This window comes from Oryx dammah, unplaced genomic scaffold (genome assembly GCF_014754425.2).
Source record: "Oryx dammah isolate SB20612 unplaced genomic scaffold, SCBI_Odam_1.1 HiC_scaffold_23, whole genome shotgun sequence".
NCBI lineage: Eukaryota > Metazoa > Chordata > Mammalia > Artiodactyla > Bovidae > Oryx > Oryx dammah.
The window spans coordinates 53,933,886-53,955,982 of record NW_024070207.1 but is presented as its reverse complement, the minus strand read 5'-3'; the positions used below and the strand labels follow the sequence as shown (position 1 = coordinate 53,955,982).

The 22,097-nt window shown below is 40.4% G+C and overlaps 1 protein-coding gene across 2 annotated transcripts in view; it reads left to right on the top strand.

The window, feature by feature from the left end:
• CD99L2 (CD99 molecule like 2) overlaps positions 1–22,097 on the top strand; it is a 125,393-nt gene that overhangs the window by 63,882 nt on the left and 39,414 nt on the right. For both annotated transcript variants that reach the window (XM_040265433.1, XM_040265432.1), the window contains exon 2: positions 19,975–20,037. In XM_040265433.1, coding sequence (XP_040121367.1) covers positions 19,975–20,037 — 63 coding nt within the window. The remainder of the gene's footprint in view (positions 1–19,974; positions 20,038–22,097) is intronic.

Below are 22,097 nucleotides of genomic sequence, written 5' to 3'. Positions count from 1 at the left end.
CAGAAGAAAATATAAGAATAAATGTTCATGACCTTGGTTAGGCAAGGGCTTTTTAGATAGGGCACAAAAGCACATGTGGTAAAAGAAAAATTAACTGGTCTTCAAAATAAAAAAAGTTTGTGCTTCAGTAGAAACCATCCAAAAAGTGAAAAGACAAGCCCCACAATGGGAGAGAACTTTTGCAGTTCATGCATTTGATAAAAGACTTGTATCCAGATTATGTAAAGAACTCTCAGACGTCAACAAACAAATACAACCCCATTGAAAAAAGACCAAATAACCTAGACGTTTCTCTTCATGGAGCTTTTCCTCTTTTCTTCTCACTTGCCCTATGGCAAGAGGACTCTTTGGTAAGAAGAGTTTTCACATCTTCTCAGACACTCATCAGGGGACTATTTTCCCTGAATGTGACTTCTGTTTTCTGACTGATCCAAAGGGTTGCCACTTGATCCAAAGACAGTCAGCCTTATGACCAGGAACAAATGGACGAGTAAGGAAGCACTTCAGAATGGAGGTTTGACAAAAAATAAAGCCAGGCCTGAAGTTCAAAAATGTTACTAGGGTGCTGTCAAATTTTATCATTTAAAACAAGAAATCTGAATTAATTTTTTAAATTGTTGAACTTTAATAATAAAGAATGTTTTTTGGCAACCAAGAAGGGGTAGATAACATTTTTAAAAAATAATAAAAAAAGAATTTGAATTTTGAGGTCTATTAAGTTCGTTGTCTTCTAAGATGCAAACACAACCTTGTTACAAAGTTTTTTTATGAAAACCTCAGTGCTTATAGGAGAAAGTGTATATGTTTCCTTGACAGAAGATCTGTCTGTTTACTAGTTAAAGAATACTTTCTAAGTGTTGGTTCCCTGAATGTAGATGGTCTTTCATTTGCTAGAAGAGTAGGAGTTAATTTGGGGCAGTGAACTGAGTGCTATTATATAACAAGGCCTAGTGCTATGCTCCCATCTTCAAAGTTTCCAGTCATATATGAGAGTTACAGGCCCAGATGTATCTGATGCAGTTAGAGTGAAAGATGGATGACCCATGTGATAGGTTTTACTTGGCAAAGGGGGAGAGCATTAAGGAGCTCCATGGAGCAAGCATTTCTGAGGATGCTGACGGCCTCTATAGGATTTTGGTAAAGAAAGCAGTGGGTGTGGAGGTAGCAGATAATGGTTGAGTTTAGAATGGTATGCAAGGAGTTTGGACTTGATTCTGTAAGCAAGAATGAAGAGAAATTGGGAATTTTTGAGTAACCAAGGGTGACCCAACTAGGTTTTTAGATATAGCAAGGTACTTTTCTGGCAGCAGAATAGAAGACTCAAGCTAAGGAGGGCATTTAAAGGGCTGTTGTGTTCATTGAGATGAGACTTTAAGGGAGTGACTACAAAAGTGCAAGTGATGGAATGAATACAGAAATATTTTGCTGGTAAAATAGGCACAGTTTGGTCATGGATGATTCATAAATGAGGAAGGATGAGTCAAGAATAATGGCCATGCTGGACTTTCCTGGTGGTCCAATGGTTTAGAATCCTCCTGCCAACACAGCAGAGTTCTGGTTGTATCCTTGGCCTGGGAAGATCCCACATGCCATGGAGCAACTAAACCTGCACACCCTGGAGCCCACACTCTACAACAAGAGAAGCCACTGCAATGAGAAGTGTATACATCACAACTAGAGAAAGCCTGAGTGCAGCAACAAAGGCCCAGTGCAGCCAAAAATAAAAAAAAAAATAGAGAATAATGGCCATGCTCCTGTCTCAGTGCCTAGGTAGGTGGTGATGCACTCACTGGAGCCATTCTGTGTAAAGAGAGGAAGCCAAGCTGGGAAGGTGAGGGAACACAGCAGCCAGTTTGAGCATGTTTCTCTGGAGCTGTGGAAATCTCCCCTGCCAGGTCAGGTAGCATGACCTACTGTACAGTTGGATTTGGGGAGAACGGTCTGGGCTGGGGATGGCCACCTGGGGCTGACAGTGCCTTTCTCTCTTCACATTGGCCTGGCCAGGTGGTAAGGCCAAAATCTCCATGGGCCTGTCAAGTGTAGACTCGGATTTCACTGCCAATCCTACTCAGTAATGTGGATGGGGAAACCCCTTGCCAGTGCTATACCTCACGACATACTTGCATTGCCTTTGAAGTTGACTCGAACAGATCAGGTGCTCAGTCCAGGCGGGCTCTTGCAGGGCCCATGATGCATCCTGGGCTTTGTGAAAACATATGTGAACTCCATAATGAGCTGTATGTATTTACAATGAGATTCTCCTTTCTTTAACAGAAACACCCCTCCCCCGCAACTATATCAACATTTTGATGGATTCTCTTTATCTGAGAAATGAGTGGGTTGGACTCGATGATCTCTGAGGTCTTGTTCAGCCCTTCCTGGCTCTGATTTGAAAACTTCCATCTATGCAACATCAACCAGAGACAGCGTCCTCATTTAAGGAATTACACTTTTTTTTTTTGAAAAAAATTTAAGTATACCAGTCTCCACTTGTGTTTATGTTCATTGGCTAAAAGGGAAGGAAATGGCATGTGCACTGCTTATCATTAGTCATGAGCCTGTGGCTTAGCAGTGTTTGGGGATGACTTTGTGACAGTCTTGTGCCCTGATTTCCCAGGCTTAATATCACATTGGTAGGACCTGACGTCCATCAGATACCATGGAAATGTAGATCAGAATGTGTTTTTTTTTCTCTCTGCATCTATTAAGCTTTTGGACATTTTAACTCTCACCTGTAAGCTATTTATTCACACATGTTTATTGAGGGCCTTCTACTTGCATATTTGCCCTTCAATTCTACGTTACTTAATACCAAACATAATAATAGCTGATTTGAGAGACTCCTATGTTTCAGACAGTGGGCTAATCACTTTATACATAATGATCAATTTAATCCTCGCATCAACCCACTGCAGTAGAGTCTCTTGTTATCTCCATTCTACACATGAGAAAACTGAGGCACAGAGCTGTCAAGGCTCTTGTTCAAGGTGTTTCTGCTGGTGAGTGGCAGAAGGGGACCTGAACCCAGCTCTTTAAACTCCAAAGCTGCATCAGCACTGAGATCCTCACGTGTTGTCTTGAAATGTCCTTGGACTAGAGTTGGGAAGCCTTAGGCTTCCATTTTTTTTTAAAAGTTGGAGTATAATTGCTTTATGGCAACCACTCTAGTATTCTTGCCTGGAGAATTCCATGTGCAGAGGAGCCTGGTGGGTTACAGTCCCTGGGGTCACAAAGAGTCGGACACGACTGAGTGACTAACACACTATAATTGCTTTACAATGTTGTGTTAGTTTCTGCTGTACAACAGCATGAATCAGCTATACATATACCCTCTTCCTCTTGGACTCCCTCACACCCCAAACCCTATCCCACCTCTCTAGGTTGTCATAGAGCACTGAGCTGAGCTCCTTGTGCTATACTGCAGCTTCCCACTAGCTACCTGGTTTACACATGACAGTGTATATATGTCAGTGCTACTCTCAATTCGTCCCACCTTCCCCTTCCCACCCTACGAGGCTCCAGTTTTTTATTTGACATCAGCAGGCCACTTAGAGTCTTGCATTGCTTCTTAGAGACTGGCCCCAAGAGCCTCTTGTAGGGCTGTCCTAAGACCCCACGCCTCCTGGCACATCATCCTGACAGTTTATTTGTTCACAGTGGTTTTGTTTCCATCATACCATCCACCTTATTGCGTTGAGGGTCAAGCAAGCAGATATACCTTCAGTTTCCATATGAGGACTTCCTATGAAGTCAAGTGAACACTGCAGGACCCCTAGTCAGTGAGTGGCTGAGCTGTGACGAGACGTCGGATCTGTTGGCTCCAGGACTATTTCTGTTTCCACTGCCAAATAATTAACTGCTGTGGCCCTCAGCTTCCCACCCAATCAGGTGTCTGATCTCTGAGGTCCTGGATATCCCAGTTGCAGAGCTGAATGCTGGGGGCAGTACCTGGTGAAAACTAGTACATTTAAAAATTGAGATGTAAGTTGCATAACATAAAATTCACCAGCTTAATCTGGTTTATAGTATATTCCCTAGATTGTGCAAGCTTCACTACTATCTACCTGTAGAATATTCTCATCACCCCAGAGAGACACCACACACTTATTAGCTGTTAGTCCTCATTTCCTGGGCTCCTGGTGCCCAGTCCAGTTTTTAATTAATTTTTTTGGCTGAGGACTCTCCTAGATGTCAGCTTCAACTTCTGTGGAAAAGGTTATCCTTGCAGGCTTTCCAAGCACCTTTGGAATTTCCTCTGAACAGCCATCATGAGCAGCATGTACCTTTCTGTATGGAAAGAAAGAAACTGTCCTTTCTGTTTCTTAATCCTTTTTCTGAAACTGTCCTTTCAATCAGCAAAGTGACTTAAGCAATTTGTAAAGCAAATTTCCTCCCCCAACACTGAAAATCAAGCTACTTGCCATGTATGCCTGACACTTAGATGCTTCCTGGAAATACATAAAGAGACTTAGCCATGTCACCTGCATCTTCCTCCTTCCCTGGACTGTGCCTGGCATGAGGTGCACCCTGTGAATATGGTGGACACCGCAGATGTGTTGATGGCAGTGGCTGTTTGGGAGTGAAATGCTGATCCCTGCTTTCTGGTGAACTATTGCCTTTGCGTTGTTCTTGTCCTCTCTGGGAGTGCTTTAAATTTATTCATGAAACTGGTGGGAACTCAGGTGGCAATAGCTAAATCCGTTTAGTAATCAGAATCAGAGGAAAGCCATTTTCATGTTCCCTCACAAGGCTGCAGCGCCTAGCCAACCCAGAGAATATTAATTACTCAGCATGCTTGGAGGTGTAAAAGAGTAAATTTATCAAGACACATGCGTTTGAATCTAGACTGAGGCAACAAGATTTAAAATGGGGCAGAAATTCGGGGAAATCTGGACAAGCATAATTTAGCATTTTCAGTTTACTCCCACCCTCTCCAGCACAAGGCAGGAGACAGAGAAAGTGTGTTCACAGAGACATTTGTAGAATTGACCATGCACGCCCATGACTTTGCGGTGGCAATTTCCCATAAGCAGTTTTCAGGAACATGCCCGTGGTCGGCAGGGAGCCCCTACTGCAGCAGGGTGGGAAGTTGTTTTTCTGACCTGCAGGTTTCCCTTTTATTACTTAGCGGCCCAATGGTCCCCTGCCAGAAAGCCAGGGATGCACAGGGTTTTACAAGCAGCTGCATCAGCTGAGGTCTTTATCACATTAAACTGGAACGTCCTTATTCCATGGCTCATTTCAGGTTCAATCACCCTGTGCCCCCACCCTCTGTCTGTAGGTTCAATCTTCTGGGGCTGATTTTAGTCTTATCCCCTGAACCCAGATGATCAAGGGCCTTGTGCCACAGTTATGTTTACTGGGTTATGATTTGAATTTTGTTGTGGCCCGTCTTCTAGTGTGGATCTTCCTTGTACTTGTTAACAACCTCGCTGGTGATCAAATTAGTTTCCTTTCAGATAAATAACTCCATTCCTTTGCAGTTGTGGTGTTGATGCAGGCACTAGCCCCAATGTCAGGCAGGTGGCTGTTGTCCAAGCTTTCTTGGACAAACTTAAATATAGTTGGAGAATTTATGGAAGCTTCACTCAGACAAGTGAAATCCTAAGATTAGGCAGCCACAACTTACCAGTCTCAGACGTTCCTTGGGTTCTTATTCACCAAAAAACGACAAGGTTTGAAAATTTGAGAACCAAAGCAGTTTAGGTGAATATTTATTCATTTAGGATTTGTACTGGACCTTTGCAAAAATATTGAAAGCTCCTTATATGAACAGAGGAAACAGGTGGAAGGGAAACCATCCTTAGAGAGCAGGGCGATGGATGTGAGCGGGCATTTGAGAGGCACCCCATCTCCCTGACTGAGTTGCGGCTTTGCCTCTGACATCTCCAGTAAGCAGAGATGCTGGCTGTCCATGCGGTTCTTCTTCCAGCAGTAGGGAACAGACACATTGCTCCACAGGGAGGAGCTTGCTCTTGGCATGAAACCCAAATGGATTTGTTACAAAGTAGTATCAGGTACAATCTACTGGTAGCACTCTTACAGCTTGGGGACAGTTTGGATGATCACAATGAACATACCCTTCAGGGAGTGCCTCCTTCCTGCCAGGCCCAGTGCTTGCTTCCAGCAGCTCACTGTCTAGAGCAGTGATGATGGCTGATTCTCTGTCAGCCCCTCCAAAACAGTCGTCCCCAGCCAATCATGGCTGTCAAGCACTTGGAAGGTGGCTAGTGTGAGTAAGGCAGTTGTTTTTAAAGTGGTTATTGAATTTTAATTAATATGAATTGCAGCATGTGGCCAGGAGTTACCGTGGCCAGGGCAGGTCTAGAGAGAATGACTGTAAACAACTGACCAGAGTGGGTGTGCTTTCAGCCTGAACTCAGTGGACGAGCGAGAGGACAACAGTGCGTGGGGTGGGGGTGGGGTGGGGGCAAGGGACAGGGAGTGATGAAATCCACATGAAAGATATTCAAGGGGTGCATCAGCTGCATTGGCTTTCTCCTGGATCAGATGTTTCCATCAAGGCTTTGGCAAGTGCCAGATCTCAGCCACTTCATGGCAGAAGCCTCTAACAAGAGCCTGCTGTGCCTGTTTTTATAACCCTCATTAAATGCGCCCTTAGCTTTAGACACTAGTCACCCAGGCACGGTGGGTCAGGTTGCAGTATGAGGTGAAGTTTGTGTTCCCTCCCAAAGGGGGACAGTCCACTTCAGGACAGACCCGGGCTGCTGGGGTGCCAGTGGGTAGAACTGGCACTTTCCTTATTACATATATTTTCTCAAGGACATACACAGGCCCATGGGTACCATTTCCAAAGTTTTGCCTTACGTGAAAGGATGTTTTCCGATGGGTGTAACCAGCTCACTATATGCTTTCTCCATTAAAAGAAATCTGTGGCCCTCTGTGTTGGAAGTAACTTTTCTGCCCGATGCTGGAGCACCAGCGTCCCAGGCACAGAGATTTGGGCCTTGTAAATTGAGCCTGTGATGAGTCAGCTGGTTTCTACTGCATGTCTGGCACCAGAGGGCAAATCAGAGGATTCCTGTCTGCCTTCCACCCAAACTGAGTCATTTAGTATAGGTCACATATAAGAGTTATAGGATATAGCCTATACCTCTTCTTTTTTTCTGATATGGAGCTATCTCCCTGATAGTTTTATCTTTTTATTGAAGTAAAACTGATCTACAACTCTTAGTTCCAGGGGCACAGAATAGCAATTCTATATACTTCTATACATTACAGAATGATCCACAATACAGCTGTATTTAGGACCATTTGAGGTATGGTATCTCTCATGAGAATGTTTCTTTCCATCTTGATTTTAGCAGCTGTGTTTGGTTGTAGGCTCTGAAGTCTTAATAGCTCGGAATGTAGATTGAAGTTTTGAATGATTTTGTCCACAGATCATTGGGGTCCATTGAATTCAGGATCAGTGAGGGGTTCATAAACCTGCAAAATTGTGTTATTCCTTTTTTTATTCAGGTATAGTTGATGTACAATGTCATATAAGTTTCAGGTATACAACATATTCATAATTTTTATGAATAATTTCATTTATAGGTATTAGGAAATATTGCCTATATTCTCTATGTTGTACAATATATCCTTGTAGGTTATTTATTTTATACCTAATAGTTTATACTTAATCCCCTACCCCTATCTGGCCCCTCCCCTGTTTCCTCTCTTGGCTGGTGACCACTGGTTTGTTCTCTATATCAGTGAATCGTTTTTGTTACACTGGTTCACTTGTGTTTTTTAGATTCCACAGTGATATCATACAGTATTTGTCTTTCTCTGGCAGACTTATTTCACTTAGGATAATGTCCTCTAAGTCTATCCATATTGTTTTAAATGATGATATTTCATTCTTTTTTATGACAAATATTTCATTATATGTGTTTATATTAGAGAGAGAGAGAGAGTGTTTTGAAGAAACATCCAATAGGATGATTGGCTTATGATAGAGAACTTTAAAAATTATTTATTATTACAAGATATATCACTTTATATATGAGATTAAAATTAAAAAAAAGGATTCAAATTAATAGTAAAAGTTTTCTTTCTCTCTGACCCCTTTTCTCATTCTGTAAACATAACCACTGTTACCAGGCTGTGTGTAAGCTTCCATCCAGAAGATTTTTATGGCTATAAATGTAGATATTCATGGAAAAAAATTTCCCTGCACCTTTATTTATTTAATACTGTATCTCGGAGCTCTCTCCAATGAGCACATAGGTTTATGCTTTTCTTCTTTTTAATAGATTTAATTTTTTATATCAGTTTTAGGCTCAGAGCAATATTGAGTAGAAGGTATGTAGTTTTCTCGTATACCTCCTGACCGCACACATACACAGCCTCTCTCGTTACCAACACCCCCCCTCACCAGAATGTTACCTTCATTACCATTGATTAACCTATATTGACAGTATTATCATCACCCGAAGTCCATAGTTTGAATTGTGTTTCACTCTTGGTGATGTTGAATTCTTGTCTGGGAAATCCCATGGTCAGAGGAGCCTGGCAGGCTATAGTCCGTGGAGTCCCACAGAGTTGGACATGGCTAAGCATGCACACACTTGGTGTTGTGCATTCTTTGGGTTTAGACAAATATATAATGGCATGCATCCACCATCAGAGTATCATAGAGAATAGTCTCACTGCTCTAAAAATTCTCTGTGCTCCACCTAGTCATTCTGCCCCTACACAGCCCCTGGCAACCGCTGATCCTTTTTACTGTCTTCATATTTGTCTTTCTAGAATGTCAGATAGTCGGAATCATACACTATCTTACTTTTACAAAAAGTCTTTAGCCCATTGTTTTCACTTGGTCTGCTTTTGTTTATGTGTATAGCTTTAGCAACCTCCTGACAAGGCATACACCAACTCTGACTCACACAGTTCTTATCTTTTTTTTTTTCTTTATCTTTTTCCACCTCAGCATGCTTAATATATAATTGACAATGTGATGATTTGCTACATGTGTATATTGTGAAGTGATTGCCACAACAAGATTAGTTAACACATATATGCAGGTCAGGAAGCAACAGTTAGAACTGGACATGGAACAACAGACTGGTTCCAAATAGGAAAAGGAGTGCGTCAAGGCTGTATATTGTCACCCTGCTTATTTAACTTCTATGCAGAGTACATCATGAGAAACGGTGGACTGGAAGAAACACAAGCTGGAATCAAGATTGCCGGGAGAAATATCAATAACCTCAGATATGCAGATGACACCACCCTTATGGCAGAAAGTGAAGAGGAACTCAAAAGCCTCTTGATGAAAGTGAAAGAGGAGAGTGAAAAAGTTGGCTTAAAGCTCAACATTCAGAAAACGAAGATCATGGCATCCGGTCCCATCACTTCATGGGAAATAGATGGGAAACAGTGGAAACAGTGTCAGACTTTATTTTTGGGGGGGCTCCAAAATCACTGCAGATGGTGATTGCAGCCATGAAATTAAAAGACGCTTACTCCTTGGAAGGAAAGTTATGACCAACCTAGATAGCATATTCAAAAGTAGAGGCATTACTTTGCCAACAAAAGTCTGTCTAGTCAAAGCTATGGTTTTTCCAGTGGTCATGTATGGATATGAAGAAGGCTGAGCGCTGAAGAATTGATGCTTTTGAACTGTGGTGTTGGAGAAGACTCTTGAGAGTCCCTTGGACTGCAAGGAGATCAAACCAGTCCATTCTAAAGATCAGTCCTGGGTGTTCTTTGGAAGGAATGATGCTAAAGCTGAAACTCCAATACTTTGGCCACCTCATGTGAACAGTTGATTCATTGGAAAAGACTGTGATGCTGGGAGGGATTGGGGGCAGGAGGAGAAGGGGACGACAGAGGATGAGATGGCTGGATGGCATCACCGACTTGAGGAACATGAGTTTGAGTGAACTCCAGGAGTTGAGGATGGACAGGGAGGCCTGGCATGCTGTGATTCATGGGGTCGCAAAGAGTCGAACACAACTGAGCAACTGAACTGAACTGAATTGCATTTTTGTGTGTGTGTCTGGTGAGAACATTTAAGATCTACTCTCTTAACGATAGTGTATAATATTCTTGAAAATTGCTAATTATAGTTACCACACTATACCACACACTTATTAGATCCCTAGAACTTATTCATCTTGTAACTGGAAGTGTATACGCCATGGCCAACAATGATCAACATCTCCCCATTTCCCCCACCCCTGAAGTCCCTGGTGGCCAACCACCATTCTACTCTGTTTCTATGAGTTAGGTTTTTTTAGGCTCTATGTGCAGGTGAGGTCATATAGTTATTTGTCTTCCTCTGACTTTTTTCACTTAGTATAATACCTTCTAGATATATCCATATTGTTGAAAAGGCAGAATCTCCTTCTTTTAAATGGCAAGTAAGATTCTGTGTTGTGTATGTATATACTACATTTACTTTATCCTTTCGTCTATCTGTGGTTGCTTAGTTTCCATATCTTGGCTATTGGGAATAAGGCTCCAAGGAACATAGCTTGGGGGGTGGTGGTGGTGGTGCAGATGTCTCTTTGAGATACTGATTTCCTTTGTTTTGGCAATATGCCCACAAGTAGGATTTGATGGATCATAATTCTGTTTTTCAATTTTTGAAGACCCTCAATATTATCTTCCAGAGTGGCTGAACCAATTTACTTCCTACCAGCAGTGCATAACGATTCCTTTTTCTCCACACCCTCACCAAAACTTAGCATGTTTTTTTTACTCTAGCCATTCTAACAGGTGTGAGGTGATACCTCATTCTGGTTTTGATTTGCATTTCCATGATGATGGATATTGTTCAGCATCTTTTCATATACCTGTTGGCCATTTGTATATCTTCTTTGGAAAATGTCTGTTTAGTTCCATGTGAGTGACACAAACACACATTGAAGAAAAGACAATGTCTCTTCAATAAGTGGTTCTGGGAAGACTGGACAGCTTTTACATGTAAAAGAATGAAATGAGAACATTCTCTAATGCTATATGCAAAAATAAACTCAAAATGTATTAAAGTCCTAAATGTAAGACTGAACACTATAAAATTCCTAGAGGAAAACATAGGTAGAACACTCTCTGACATAAACCTCAGAAATTAATTTTTGATCTGTTTACTAAAGTAAAGGAAATAAAAGCAAAAATAAACAAATGGAACATAATTAAACTTAAAAACTTTTGCACAGCAAAGGAAACTGTCAACAAAACAGAAACCAATGCACTATGATTCATTTTGAGTTAATGTGAAAAGTCTAAGGTCTGTGTCTATGGTTATGTTGTTGTTGTCGTTGTTGTTCCATGTGGCTGTCCAGGTGTTGTAGCACCATTTGTTGAAAAGACTGTCTTTTCTCCATCATACTGCTTTTGCTCCTTTGTCAAAGGTCAGTTGGCTATGTTTATGTCAGTCTGTTTCTGGGCTCCCTGTTCTGTTCCATTGATCTCTTTGTCTCTTGCTAATACCACAGTATCTTAACTTTATAGTAAGTCTTGAGATGGGTATTGTCAGTCCTCTAACTTTGTTCTTTTCATTCAATATTGTATTAGCTATTCTGGGTTTTCTTCCTCTCAGTATAAACTTGATCAGTTTCTCAGTATAAACTTAAAAATCAGTTTGTCAGTCACAAAATCATTTGCTGACATTTCAGTTGTGGTTGCATTGAATCTATAATCAAATTGGGAAGAACTGACATTTTGACAGTATTGAATCTTCCTATCCATGAACATGAAATATCTCTTCTCTTTTGATTTCTTTCACTGGAGTTTTGTAGTTTTCTTTATATAGATCTTGTGCATATTTTGTTAGATTTCTCTAAGGTGTTTATTTGGGGGAGGTGCTGCTAATGTAAACAGTGTTGTGCTTTTTGTTAATATTTCAAATTCCATTCGTTCATTGCTGGTACATAGAAAATCTACTTATATACCCTGCAACCTTGCTATAGTTACTTATTAGTTCTAGGAGTTTTGAGTTTTGGGGTGGATTTTTTTCGATAATCATGTCTTCTGCAAAAACAGTTTTATTTCTTCCTTCCCAGTCTTTATACCTTTTTTCCTTTTCTTGTTTTATTGAAGTAGCTGGGGCTGACAGTATGATGTTGAAAAGCAGTGCTGAGAAGGGACATCATTGCCTTGTTCCTGATCATGTTAACTGTAGGTTTTTTGTAGATATTCTTTATCAAGTTGAGGAAATTCTCTTGTAGCCCTAGTTTACTGAGAGTATCCCATTCTTTTAAACAGTTGCAGAACACTTCATTGTATTGAAGAACCATATTTACTTCAACTATTCTTCAGTGAACACTTGGTCTGATTCCATTTCTTCTTGCTCTTGTAAGCAGTACTGCTATAAACATCCTGTACATACCTCTTTGGGCACATGTGCAAGTATTTTTCTGTAACATGTACCTAAAAGTACAATTGTTGAATTGAGAAATATGCATATTTAAATTATTTTAATTGTCTAAATGTTTTAAGAATTACAGACCTGCAGGAAACTTGCAAGTACAGTGCAGGGACCTTCTTTTTTCCCCCTAATAAGTTGAGAAGATATTACCATACCCTATGATCCTTCCTCTCACAATATACTTCAGAGTGCCTTTCCTACAAACATCCTTTTGCATATCATCAATGTAACCATCTGAATCAGAAAATGAATGCAGATCCATTAATACTACCTAATCCTCAGATTCCATTCAAGTTTCACCAATTGTTCCAATATTATCTAATACAAGGAATTCCCATTTACTATTCACCTAGATTTCCCAGTTACAGCACATTTGCTCTGGTGTATGTATTTATCTTCAAATGCTTTTCTTCTGAATAATTTCAGAATCAGTCCCAAATATGATACCCATTATCTCTTGATATTTCTGTATACATTTCCTAAAAATGAGGACAACCGTCCTCTATGACTATAGTACATCCATCAAGATCAGGAAATTGACAATGAGCCAGTATTACCATCTGGTCCACAGATCTCATTCAAATTTCACTCACTGTCCCACTGATTATACTTATAGGTTCAGGATCCAGTCCAGGAATACCTGTTGAATTTAGCTATCATAATTTCCCTGATCTCAGGGACTGTAGTCTCTCAATACTTGTTCAATGCTGAAAGCTGTTGCCTCATGTTTTGTTCATTTTATGGTTATTTATGATGGGAAGGCTAATCTGATACCGATTATTTCATCAAAGGAAGAATTGAAAGTCTACTTTAGAATATTAGAAGCTGGGTTATTAAGTGCATGCCTTTTATTGGTGGATTATATGATTTAAACCCATAAAATATGTCACTTTTCCTCTTTAGAGGTTTAGGTCTTAAATTTTATCTTGCCTTATATCAATATTTTTTTTCTTCCTGTTAGCACTTACTTGTTATATCAGTTCAGTTCAGTAACTCAGTCATGTCCAACTCTTTGTGACCCCATGGACTGTAGCATGCCAGGCTTCCCTACCCATCACCAACTTCCGGAGCTTGCTTAAACTCATGTCCATTGAGTCGGTGATGCCATCCAACCGTCTCATCCTCTGTCATCCCCTTCTCTTCCTGCCTTCAATCTTTCTCAGCATCAGGGTCTTTTCCAATGAGTCAGTTCTTTGCATCACATGGCCAGAATATTGGAGCTTCAGCATCAGTCCTTCCCATGAATATATTCTGAACTGATTTCCTTTAGGGTTGACTGGTTTGATCTCCTTGCAGTCCAATGGACTCTCAAGAGTCATCTCCAACACCATAGTTCAAAAGTATCAGTTCTTTACCACTCAGCTTTCTTTATGGTCCAACACTTACATCCATACATGACTAATGGAAAAACCATAGCTTTGATGAGAAGGACATTTGTCAGCAAAGTAATGTCTCTACTTTTAAATATGCTCTCTAGGTTAGTAATAGCTTCTCTTCCAAGGAACAAGCCTCTTTTAATTTTATGGGTGCAGTCACCATCTGCAGTGATTTTGGAGCTCAAGAAAATAAAGTCTGACAGTGTTTCTATTGTTTCCCTATCTATTTGCCATGAAGTGATGGGACCAGATGCCATGATCTTGGTTTCTTGAATGTTGAGTTTTAAGCCAGCTTTTTCACTCTCCTCTTTCACTATTATCAAGAGGTTCTTTAGTTCCTCTTCTCTTTCTGCCATGAAGGTGGTATCATCTACATACCTGAGGTTATTGATATTTCTCCTGGAAATCTTGATTCCAGCTTGTGCTTCCTCCAGCTCAGCATTTCTCATGATGTGCTCTGCATATAAGTTAAATAAGCAGGGTGACAATATCCAGCCTTGACATACTCTTTTCCTGATTTGGAATCAGTCCATTGTTCCATGTCCAGTTCTAACTATTGCTTCTTAACCTGCATACACATTTCTCAGGATGCAGGAAAGGTGGTCTGGTATTCCCATCTCTTGAAGTATTTTCCACATTTGGTTGTGATCCACACAGTGAAAGGCTTTGGCATAGTCAATAAAGCAGAAATAGATGTTTTTCTGGAACTCTCTTGCTTTTTCAATGATCCAATGGATGTTGGCGATTTGATCTCTGGTTCCTCTGGCTTTTCTAAATCCAGCTTGAACATCTGGAAGTTCTTCATATACTGTAGAAGTCTTGCTTGGAGAATTTTGAGTATTTGTTAGCATGTGAGATGAGTGCAGTTGTGCAGTAGTTTGAACATTCTTTGGCATTGCCTTTTTTTGAGGTTGGAGTGAAAACTGACCTTTTCCAGTGCTGTAGCCACTGCTGAATTTTCCAAATTTTCTGGCATCTTGAGTGCAGCATTTTCACTGCATCATCATTTAGGATTTGAGATAGCTCAGCTGGAATTCTATCACCTCCACTAGCTTTGTTCTTAATGATGCTTCCCAAGGCCCACTTGACTTCAGACTCCAGAATGTCTGGCTCAGATACCATTGTGGTTATCTGGGTCATGAAGATCTTTTTTGTATAGTTCTTCTGTGTATTCTTGCCACCTTGTCTTAATATCTTCTGCTTCTGTTAGGTCCATACCATTTCTGTCCTTCATTGAGCCCATCTTTGCATGAAATGTTCCCTTGGTATCTCTAATTTTCTTGAAGAGATCTCTAGTCTTTCCCATTCTACTGTTTTCCTCTATTTCTTGGCATTGATCACTGAGGAAGGGTTTCTTCTCTCTCCTTGCTATTCTTTAGAACTCGCATTCAAATGGGTATATCTTTCCTTTTCTCCTTTGCCTTTTGCTTCTCTTCTTTTCTCAGCTATTTGTAAGGCCTCCTCAGACAACCATTTTGCCTTTTTGCATTTGTTTTTCTTGGAGATGGTCTTGATCACTGCCTCCTGTACAGTGTCACGAACCTCTGTCCATAGTTCATCAGGTACTCTATCAGATCTAGTCCCTTGAATCTGTCACTTCCACTGTATAAAGGTAAGGGATTTGATTTAGGTCATACTTGAATGGTCTAGTGCTTTCCCCCACTTTCTTCAATTTAAGTCTGAGTTTGGCAATAAGGAGTTCATGATCTGAGCCATGGTCCACTCCTGGTCTTGTTTTTGCTGACTGTATAGAGCTTCTCCATCTTTGGCTGTAAAGAATATAATCAATCTGATTTTGGTATTGACCATCTGGTGATGTCTATGTGTATAATCATCTCTTGTGTTGTTGGAAGAGCATGTTTGCTATGAACAGTGCATTCTATTGGCAAAACTCTGTTAGCCTTTGCCCTGCTTCTTTTTGTACTCCAAGGCCAAACTTGCCTATTGCTCCAGGTGTTTCTTGACTTCCTACTTTTGCATTATAGTCCCCTGTGATAGAAAGGACATCTTTTTTTGGTGTTAGTTCTAGAAGGTCTTGTAGGACATCATAGAACCATTCAACATCAGCTTCTTCAGCATTATTGCTTGGGCCATAGACTTGGATTACTGTGATATTGAATGGTTTGCCTTGGAAAGAAACAGAGATCATTCTGTCATTTTTTTGAGATTGCCCCCAAGTACTGCATTTTGGACTTTTGTTCACTATGAGGGCTATGCCATTCCCTCTAAGGGATTCTTGCCCACAATAGTAGGTATAATGATTATCTGAATTAAATTTACCCATTCTGGTCCATTTTAGTTCACTGATTCCTAAAATGTCGATGTTCACTCTTGCCATCTCCTGTTTGACCACTTCCAATTTGCCTTGATTCATGGACCTGACATTCCAGGTTCCTATGCAATACTGTTCTTTACAGCATCAGACTTTACTTCCATTACCGGTCACATCCTCAACTGGGTGTTGTTTTCACTTTGGCTCCGTCTCTTCTTTCTTTCTGGACTTATTTCTCCACTCTTCTCCAGTGCCATATTGGGCACCTACCAACCTGGGGAGTTCATCTTTCAGTGTCCTATCTTTTTGCCTTTTCATCCTGTTCGTGGGGTTCTCAAGGCAAGAATACTGAAATGGTTTGCCATTCTACTGGGGATCCAGCAAAGGACTGTGAACCCCTGGGAATTTGACTTTGGAGGCCAGTGTGATTTGATAACAGAACTTCCACAGGACTGAGAAAGCAGGTTCTTGGAGGGCACAAACAAGACCTTGTGTAACCAGGAGCTGGGAGAAAAGAGCAGTCCCCACAAAAGACTGAGCCAGACTTGCCTGTGAGTGTCCAGGTTTCTCCAGTGGAGGTGGGTCAACAGTGGCCTGCAGCTAATTTGCTAATAGGTACATAACTCCTTACTAAAAACTAGTAAGGGGGTATCCTTTCTGCCCCCTTCTGATGTCTATGTCAAAAGCTTTCTCTATTTCTTTTATACTTTAATGAAACTTTACTACACAAAAGCTCTGAGGGATCAAGTCCCAGATTAAATTCTTCTTCTCCAGAGGCCAAGAATCCCGGTATCATTCATGGCTCATGGCAACAACCTTTCAATAGGAAATTTGCTCTATTTACACTCACTTTTTTTTTTACACTCACTTTTTATTAGCATAGTTATACATATTCTTGTGTTAGACAATATGGAAAGTCCATCTTTTGTATTTAATGTATTTTTGTTTTTTCCATTTGGTGACTTTTGTTGAATTTTAGTTGTTGATATTGACTTTTCTTTTCATTCTTGAATGAGTTAGAGGTTATACATCCTATATCTCTTTTTTTAGTGGTTACCTTAATTTTTTTGCTATAGGAAATAGATATTTAAAAATAAATTTTTAAGAACAGTTTTAGATTTACAGTGCAAAGCTAATACGAAGAGTTCCCATGTGCTCTACACCTAGATTATTGTTATTAACATTTTATATCAGTACAGTACATATATCACAATTAATGATCCAACAGTGATACACTGTTATTAAAGTTCATATTCAGATTTTCTTAGTTTTTTACTTAAAGTCCTTTTTCTGTCCTAGGATCTGATCCAGGGTACCACGTGAATTTCCATCATTACATCTCCTTTGGCTCTTCAAGCTGTGCCAGTTTCTCAAACTTAGTTTTTGACAGCCTTGAAAGTTTTGAGGAGTATTCAGTTCAGTTCAGTTGCTCAGTCATGTCCAACTCTTTGTGACCCCATGGACTACAGCACACCAGGCTTCCCTGTCCATCACCAACTCCCGGAGCTTGCTCACACTCATGTCCGTTGAGTTGGGGATGCCATCCAACCATCTCATCCTCTGTCGTCCCCTTCTCTTCCCGCCTTCAATTTTTCCCAGCATTAGGGTCTTTTCCAATGAGTCAGTTCTTCTCATCATATGGCCAAAGTATTAGAGTTTCACTTTCAGCATCAGTCCTTCCAGTGAACATATTCTGAACCGATTTCCTTTAGGATTGGCTGGTTTGATCTCCTTGCAGTCCAATGGACTCTCAAGAGTCTTCTCCAACACCATAGTTCAAAAGCATCAATTCTTCACTGCTCAGCTTTCTACTCCAACTGTCACATCCATACATGACTACTGGAAAAACCATAGCTTTGACTAAAAGGACCTTTGTCGGCAAAGTCACGTCTCTGCTTTTTAATATGCCATGTAGGTTGGTCATAACTTCTCTTCCAAGGAACAAGCGTCTCTTAATTTCATGGCTGCAGTCACTACCTGCAGTGATTTTAGAGCCCAAGAAAATAAAGTCTGTCAGTGTTTCCATTGTTTCCCCATCTATTTGCCATGAAATAATGGGACTGGATGCCATGATCTTGGTTTTTTGAATGTTGAGTTTTAAGCCAGCTTTTTCACTCTCCTCTTTCACTATTATCAAGAGGTTCTTTAGCTCCTCTTCTCTTTCTGCCATGAGGGTGGTGTCATCTACATACCTGAGGTTATTGATATTTCTCCTGGCAATCTTGATTCCAGCATGTGCTTCATCCAGCCCAGCATTTCACTTGAATAGTCAAGTATTTTGTAGGATGCGCCTCAGTTGGAGTTCTTCTGCTCCTTTCCTTGTGATTATACTGGGGTTATGGAGTTATCCTTCCTTGAAGAAGACCACAGAGGTTTAGTGCCCTTCTCATCGTATCAAGGGAATATAGTATTGGGACTTCTGGTGGTCCAGTGGTTAAGACTTTGTACTTCCACTACAGGGGGCACGGGTTCCATCCCTGGTCAGGGAACTAAGACTCCACATGCTGTACAGCAAGACCAAAAAAAAAAAAAAAAGGCAGGGAATATAGTATAACTCATCACTCTTAATCTTAATCTTGATCACCTGGCTGATGTAGTGTATATGTCAGTTTCTCCACTGTAAGGTTTCTTTTCTCTTCCCCACCCTTTATACTATAATGTTGGAAGGGAGTCAGCACTTATGGAGAGGAGAAATGTCTACATAAATTAATTTGAATTCTTCTGTTTTTATGTTTTTGCTCAGTCATTTATATCAGCATAGAGTCATGAATATTTATTTTATACATAGGGTCATAATCCAGTACCACTTTATTTTGCTACTTTAAATTTTTCCAGCTTTAGCAATTGAGAACTCTTTTCTGTCAGTTCTGTGTCCCTTTGACATATATCCACCAATATCAAATATTTTTAAAAATACTTCCTAGCACTGTAAGAAGCTCAGATCTCATCTAGATATTTCCTGTCCCAATTCTAGAATCAGCTGTGTCTCCAAGGAGGTCTGGTTCCTTTTATTGGAGAATTGTATTTAGAAACCAAAATCTGGGTGCCAGGTGTGTTCATTGCTACTTGGGTGTTGTTGCTTCTAAGCCTTTTCATCTGACAGAGCAAGGAGATGTATATCTGAATACTAACCCCATGTGTATGCACATGTTTGAATATTTCTATATGTAACCACACATATATATATATATATATAGCTAAACATTATTCATACTGATGTCTCCAATTCTAGTCAACTGTCATATGAATCTCTTTCTAATTCTCTCGTCTGTAACCTCCCTCTCCAGCAGTGAGAAACCTGGCTTCTGTTATCTACTGTCCATTTACTTCAGTATACATGCAAAGTGGTTTGCTTGAGACTTAATGTATATACCCTGTGGGAAACTACATGCCTACCTAGAGGGAAGGAAAGCTGTCAAGTTCAGTAGCAATCAGGGTTGGGTAGATGGGTCCACTTCTGAGGATAAATTGTGAAAAACTCTTCTGCATAGCCTTTTTAGTTATGTGTCAGATACTAGCCTAGGTGTAGGTGCTGGGGTTGGTGGGGGGGAGCATGTCCTGGGTTGCCAAAATGCAGAGTAGCCTTTGTATGAGAGTTGGGATGGGGTGAAAGAATTTGGCTCATTATCAAAAGTCATACTATGAAGTTTTTTCTATAAGATTATATTAAATACTTCATTTTTCATACACTTGAACCTTCAGTCTTCTAGTGGACTGAGGACTGTTTTTTTTTTTTATTGCTGTTGTTTTGGAATCAATAGATTGCTTGTTGAGGGATATCAATTCAGTGTATCTTTGGGTGGCTTCAACTGATTTCCTTTTGTGGAATTGTCTTCATAACACTGTCTAAAGGGAAGTGACAGTTATAAGAGTATATTTATATTATTTTATTTCTTTCCAAAAGAGTTACATTTTAAAATCTTTTTTTTCTTTTTAATTTTCAGGATCTGGGGACACTGGTGGTTTCCGTCTGGAGGATGCAGTGGAAGGGACTTCTTCAGTAAAGCGTAAGTAGTAAATCAGACTATTAAATGCATATAACAGTGCTTAATATGCACTACCCATTTAGAATACACATTCAAGGAAAACAGTAGATGGCCTGTTTCACTTAATCAGATCAGTTCAGTTCAGTTGCTCAGTCGTGTCCGACTCTTTGTGACCCCATGAATCGCAGCACGCCAGGCCTCCCTGTCCATCACCATCTCCCGGAGTTCACTCAGACTCAACGTCCATCGAGTCCATGATGCCATCCAGCCATCTCATCCTTGGTCGTCCCCTTCTCCTCCTGCCCCCAATCCCTCCCAGCATCAGAGTCTTTTCCAATGAGTCAACTCTTCGCATCAGGTGGCCAAAGTACTGGAGTTTCAGCTTTAGCATCATTCCTTCCAAAGAAATCCCCGGGTTGATCTCCTTCAGAATGCACTGGTTGGATCTCCTTGCAGTCCAAGGGACTCTCAAGAGTCTCCTCCTTCACCACAGTTCAAAAGCATCAATGCTTCGGCGCTCAACCTTCTTCACAGTCCAACTCTCACATCCATACATGACCACAGGAAAAACCATAGCCTTGATTAGACGGACCTTAGTCGGCAAAGTAATGTCTCTGCTTTTGAATATACTATCTAGGTTGGTCATAACTTTTCTTCCAAGGAGTAAGCGTCTTTTAATTTCATGGCTGCAGTCAACATCTGCAGTGATTTTGGAGCCCAGAAAAATAAAGTCTGACACTGTTTCCACTGTTTCCCCATCTATTTCCCATGAAGTGATGGGACCGGATGCCATGATCTTCATTTTTTGAATGTTGAGCTTTAAGCCAACTTTTTCGCTCTCCTCTTTCACTTTCATCAAGAGTTTTTTTAGCTCCTCTTCACTTTCTGCCATGAGTGGTGTCATCTCCATATCTGAGGTTATTGATATTTCTCCCGGAAATCTTGATTCCAGCTTGTGTTTCTTCCAGTCCAGCGTTTCTCATGATGTACTCTGCATATAAGTTAAATAAGCAGGGTGACAATATACAGCCCTGACGTACTCCTTTTCCTATTTGGAACCAGTCTGTTGTTCCATGTCCAGTTCTGACTGTTGCTTCCTGACCTGCATACAGATTTCTAAGAGGCAGGTTAGGTGGTCTGGTATTCCCATCTCTTTCAGAATTTTCCACAGTTTATTGTGATCCACACAGTCAAAGGCTTTGGCATAGTCAATAAAGCAGAAATAGATGTTTTTCTGGAACTCTCTTGCTTTTTCGATGATCCAGCGGATGTTGGCAATTTGATCTCTGGTTCCTCTGCCTTTTCTAAAACCAGCTTGAACATCAGGGAGTTCATGGTTCACATATTGCTGCAGCCTGGCTTGGAGAATTTGGGGCATTACTTTACTAGCATGTGAGATGAGTGCAATTGTGTGGTAGTTTGAGCATTCTTTGGCATTGCCTTTCTTTGGAATTGGAATGAAAACTGACCTTTTCCAGTCCTGTGGCCACTGCTGAATTTTCCAAATTTTCTGGCATATTGAGTGCAGCACTTTCATAGCATCATCTTTCAGGATTTGAAACAGCTCAACTGGAATTCCATCACCTCCACTAGCTTTGTTCATAGTGATGCTTTCTAAGGCCCACTTGACTTCACATTCCAAGATGTCTGGCTATAGATTAATCAGATATAACATGGTTATTATAATTTGAATTATTTAAAGGAAAATCTGGATATTTAAAATCTTTTGTTTCCTTTGTGGAGAATACCAAAAATGTGAAATAACTGGTCCAGGATTTTCTCTGACTCAAGTCATAGCCCTTGCTGGTGTGACACCCCAGCAGTGACCTCCAAGGACTAGCTTTTTCTAGCTCAGGAAAAGATACCTTGAAGTGAATAAGGGATTTGTTTCTCTTTTTAGATCTTTTTATAATGACTATTCTTTATGTGGTTTCTGTATGTAACCTCTCAAATGCTAAGCTTTATCATCAGTTTCTCTTTAAATTTTTTTAAATTTAAATTTTTCTCTCAAGGTTAACCATCCTTTTTTTTTTTTACTTTTCTTTTTTTAAAATTTATCTTAATTGGAGGCTAATTACTTT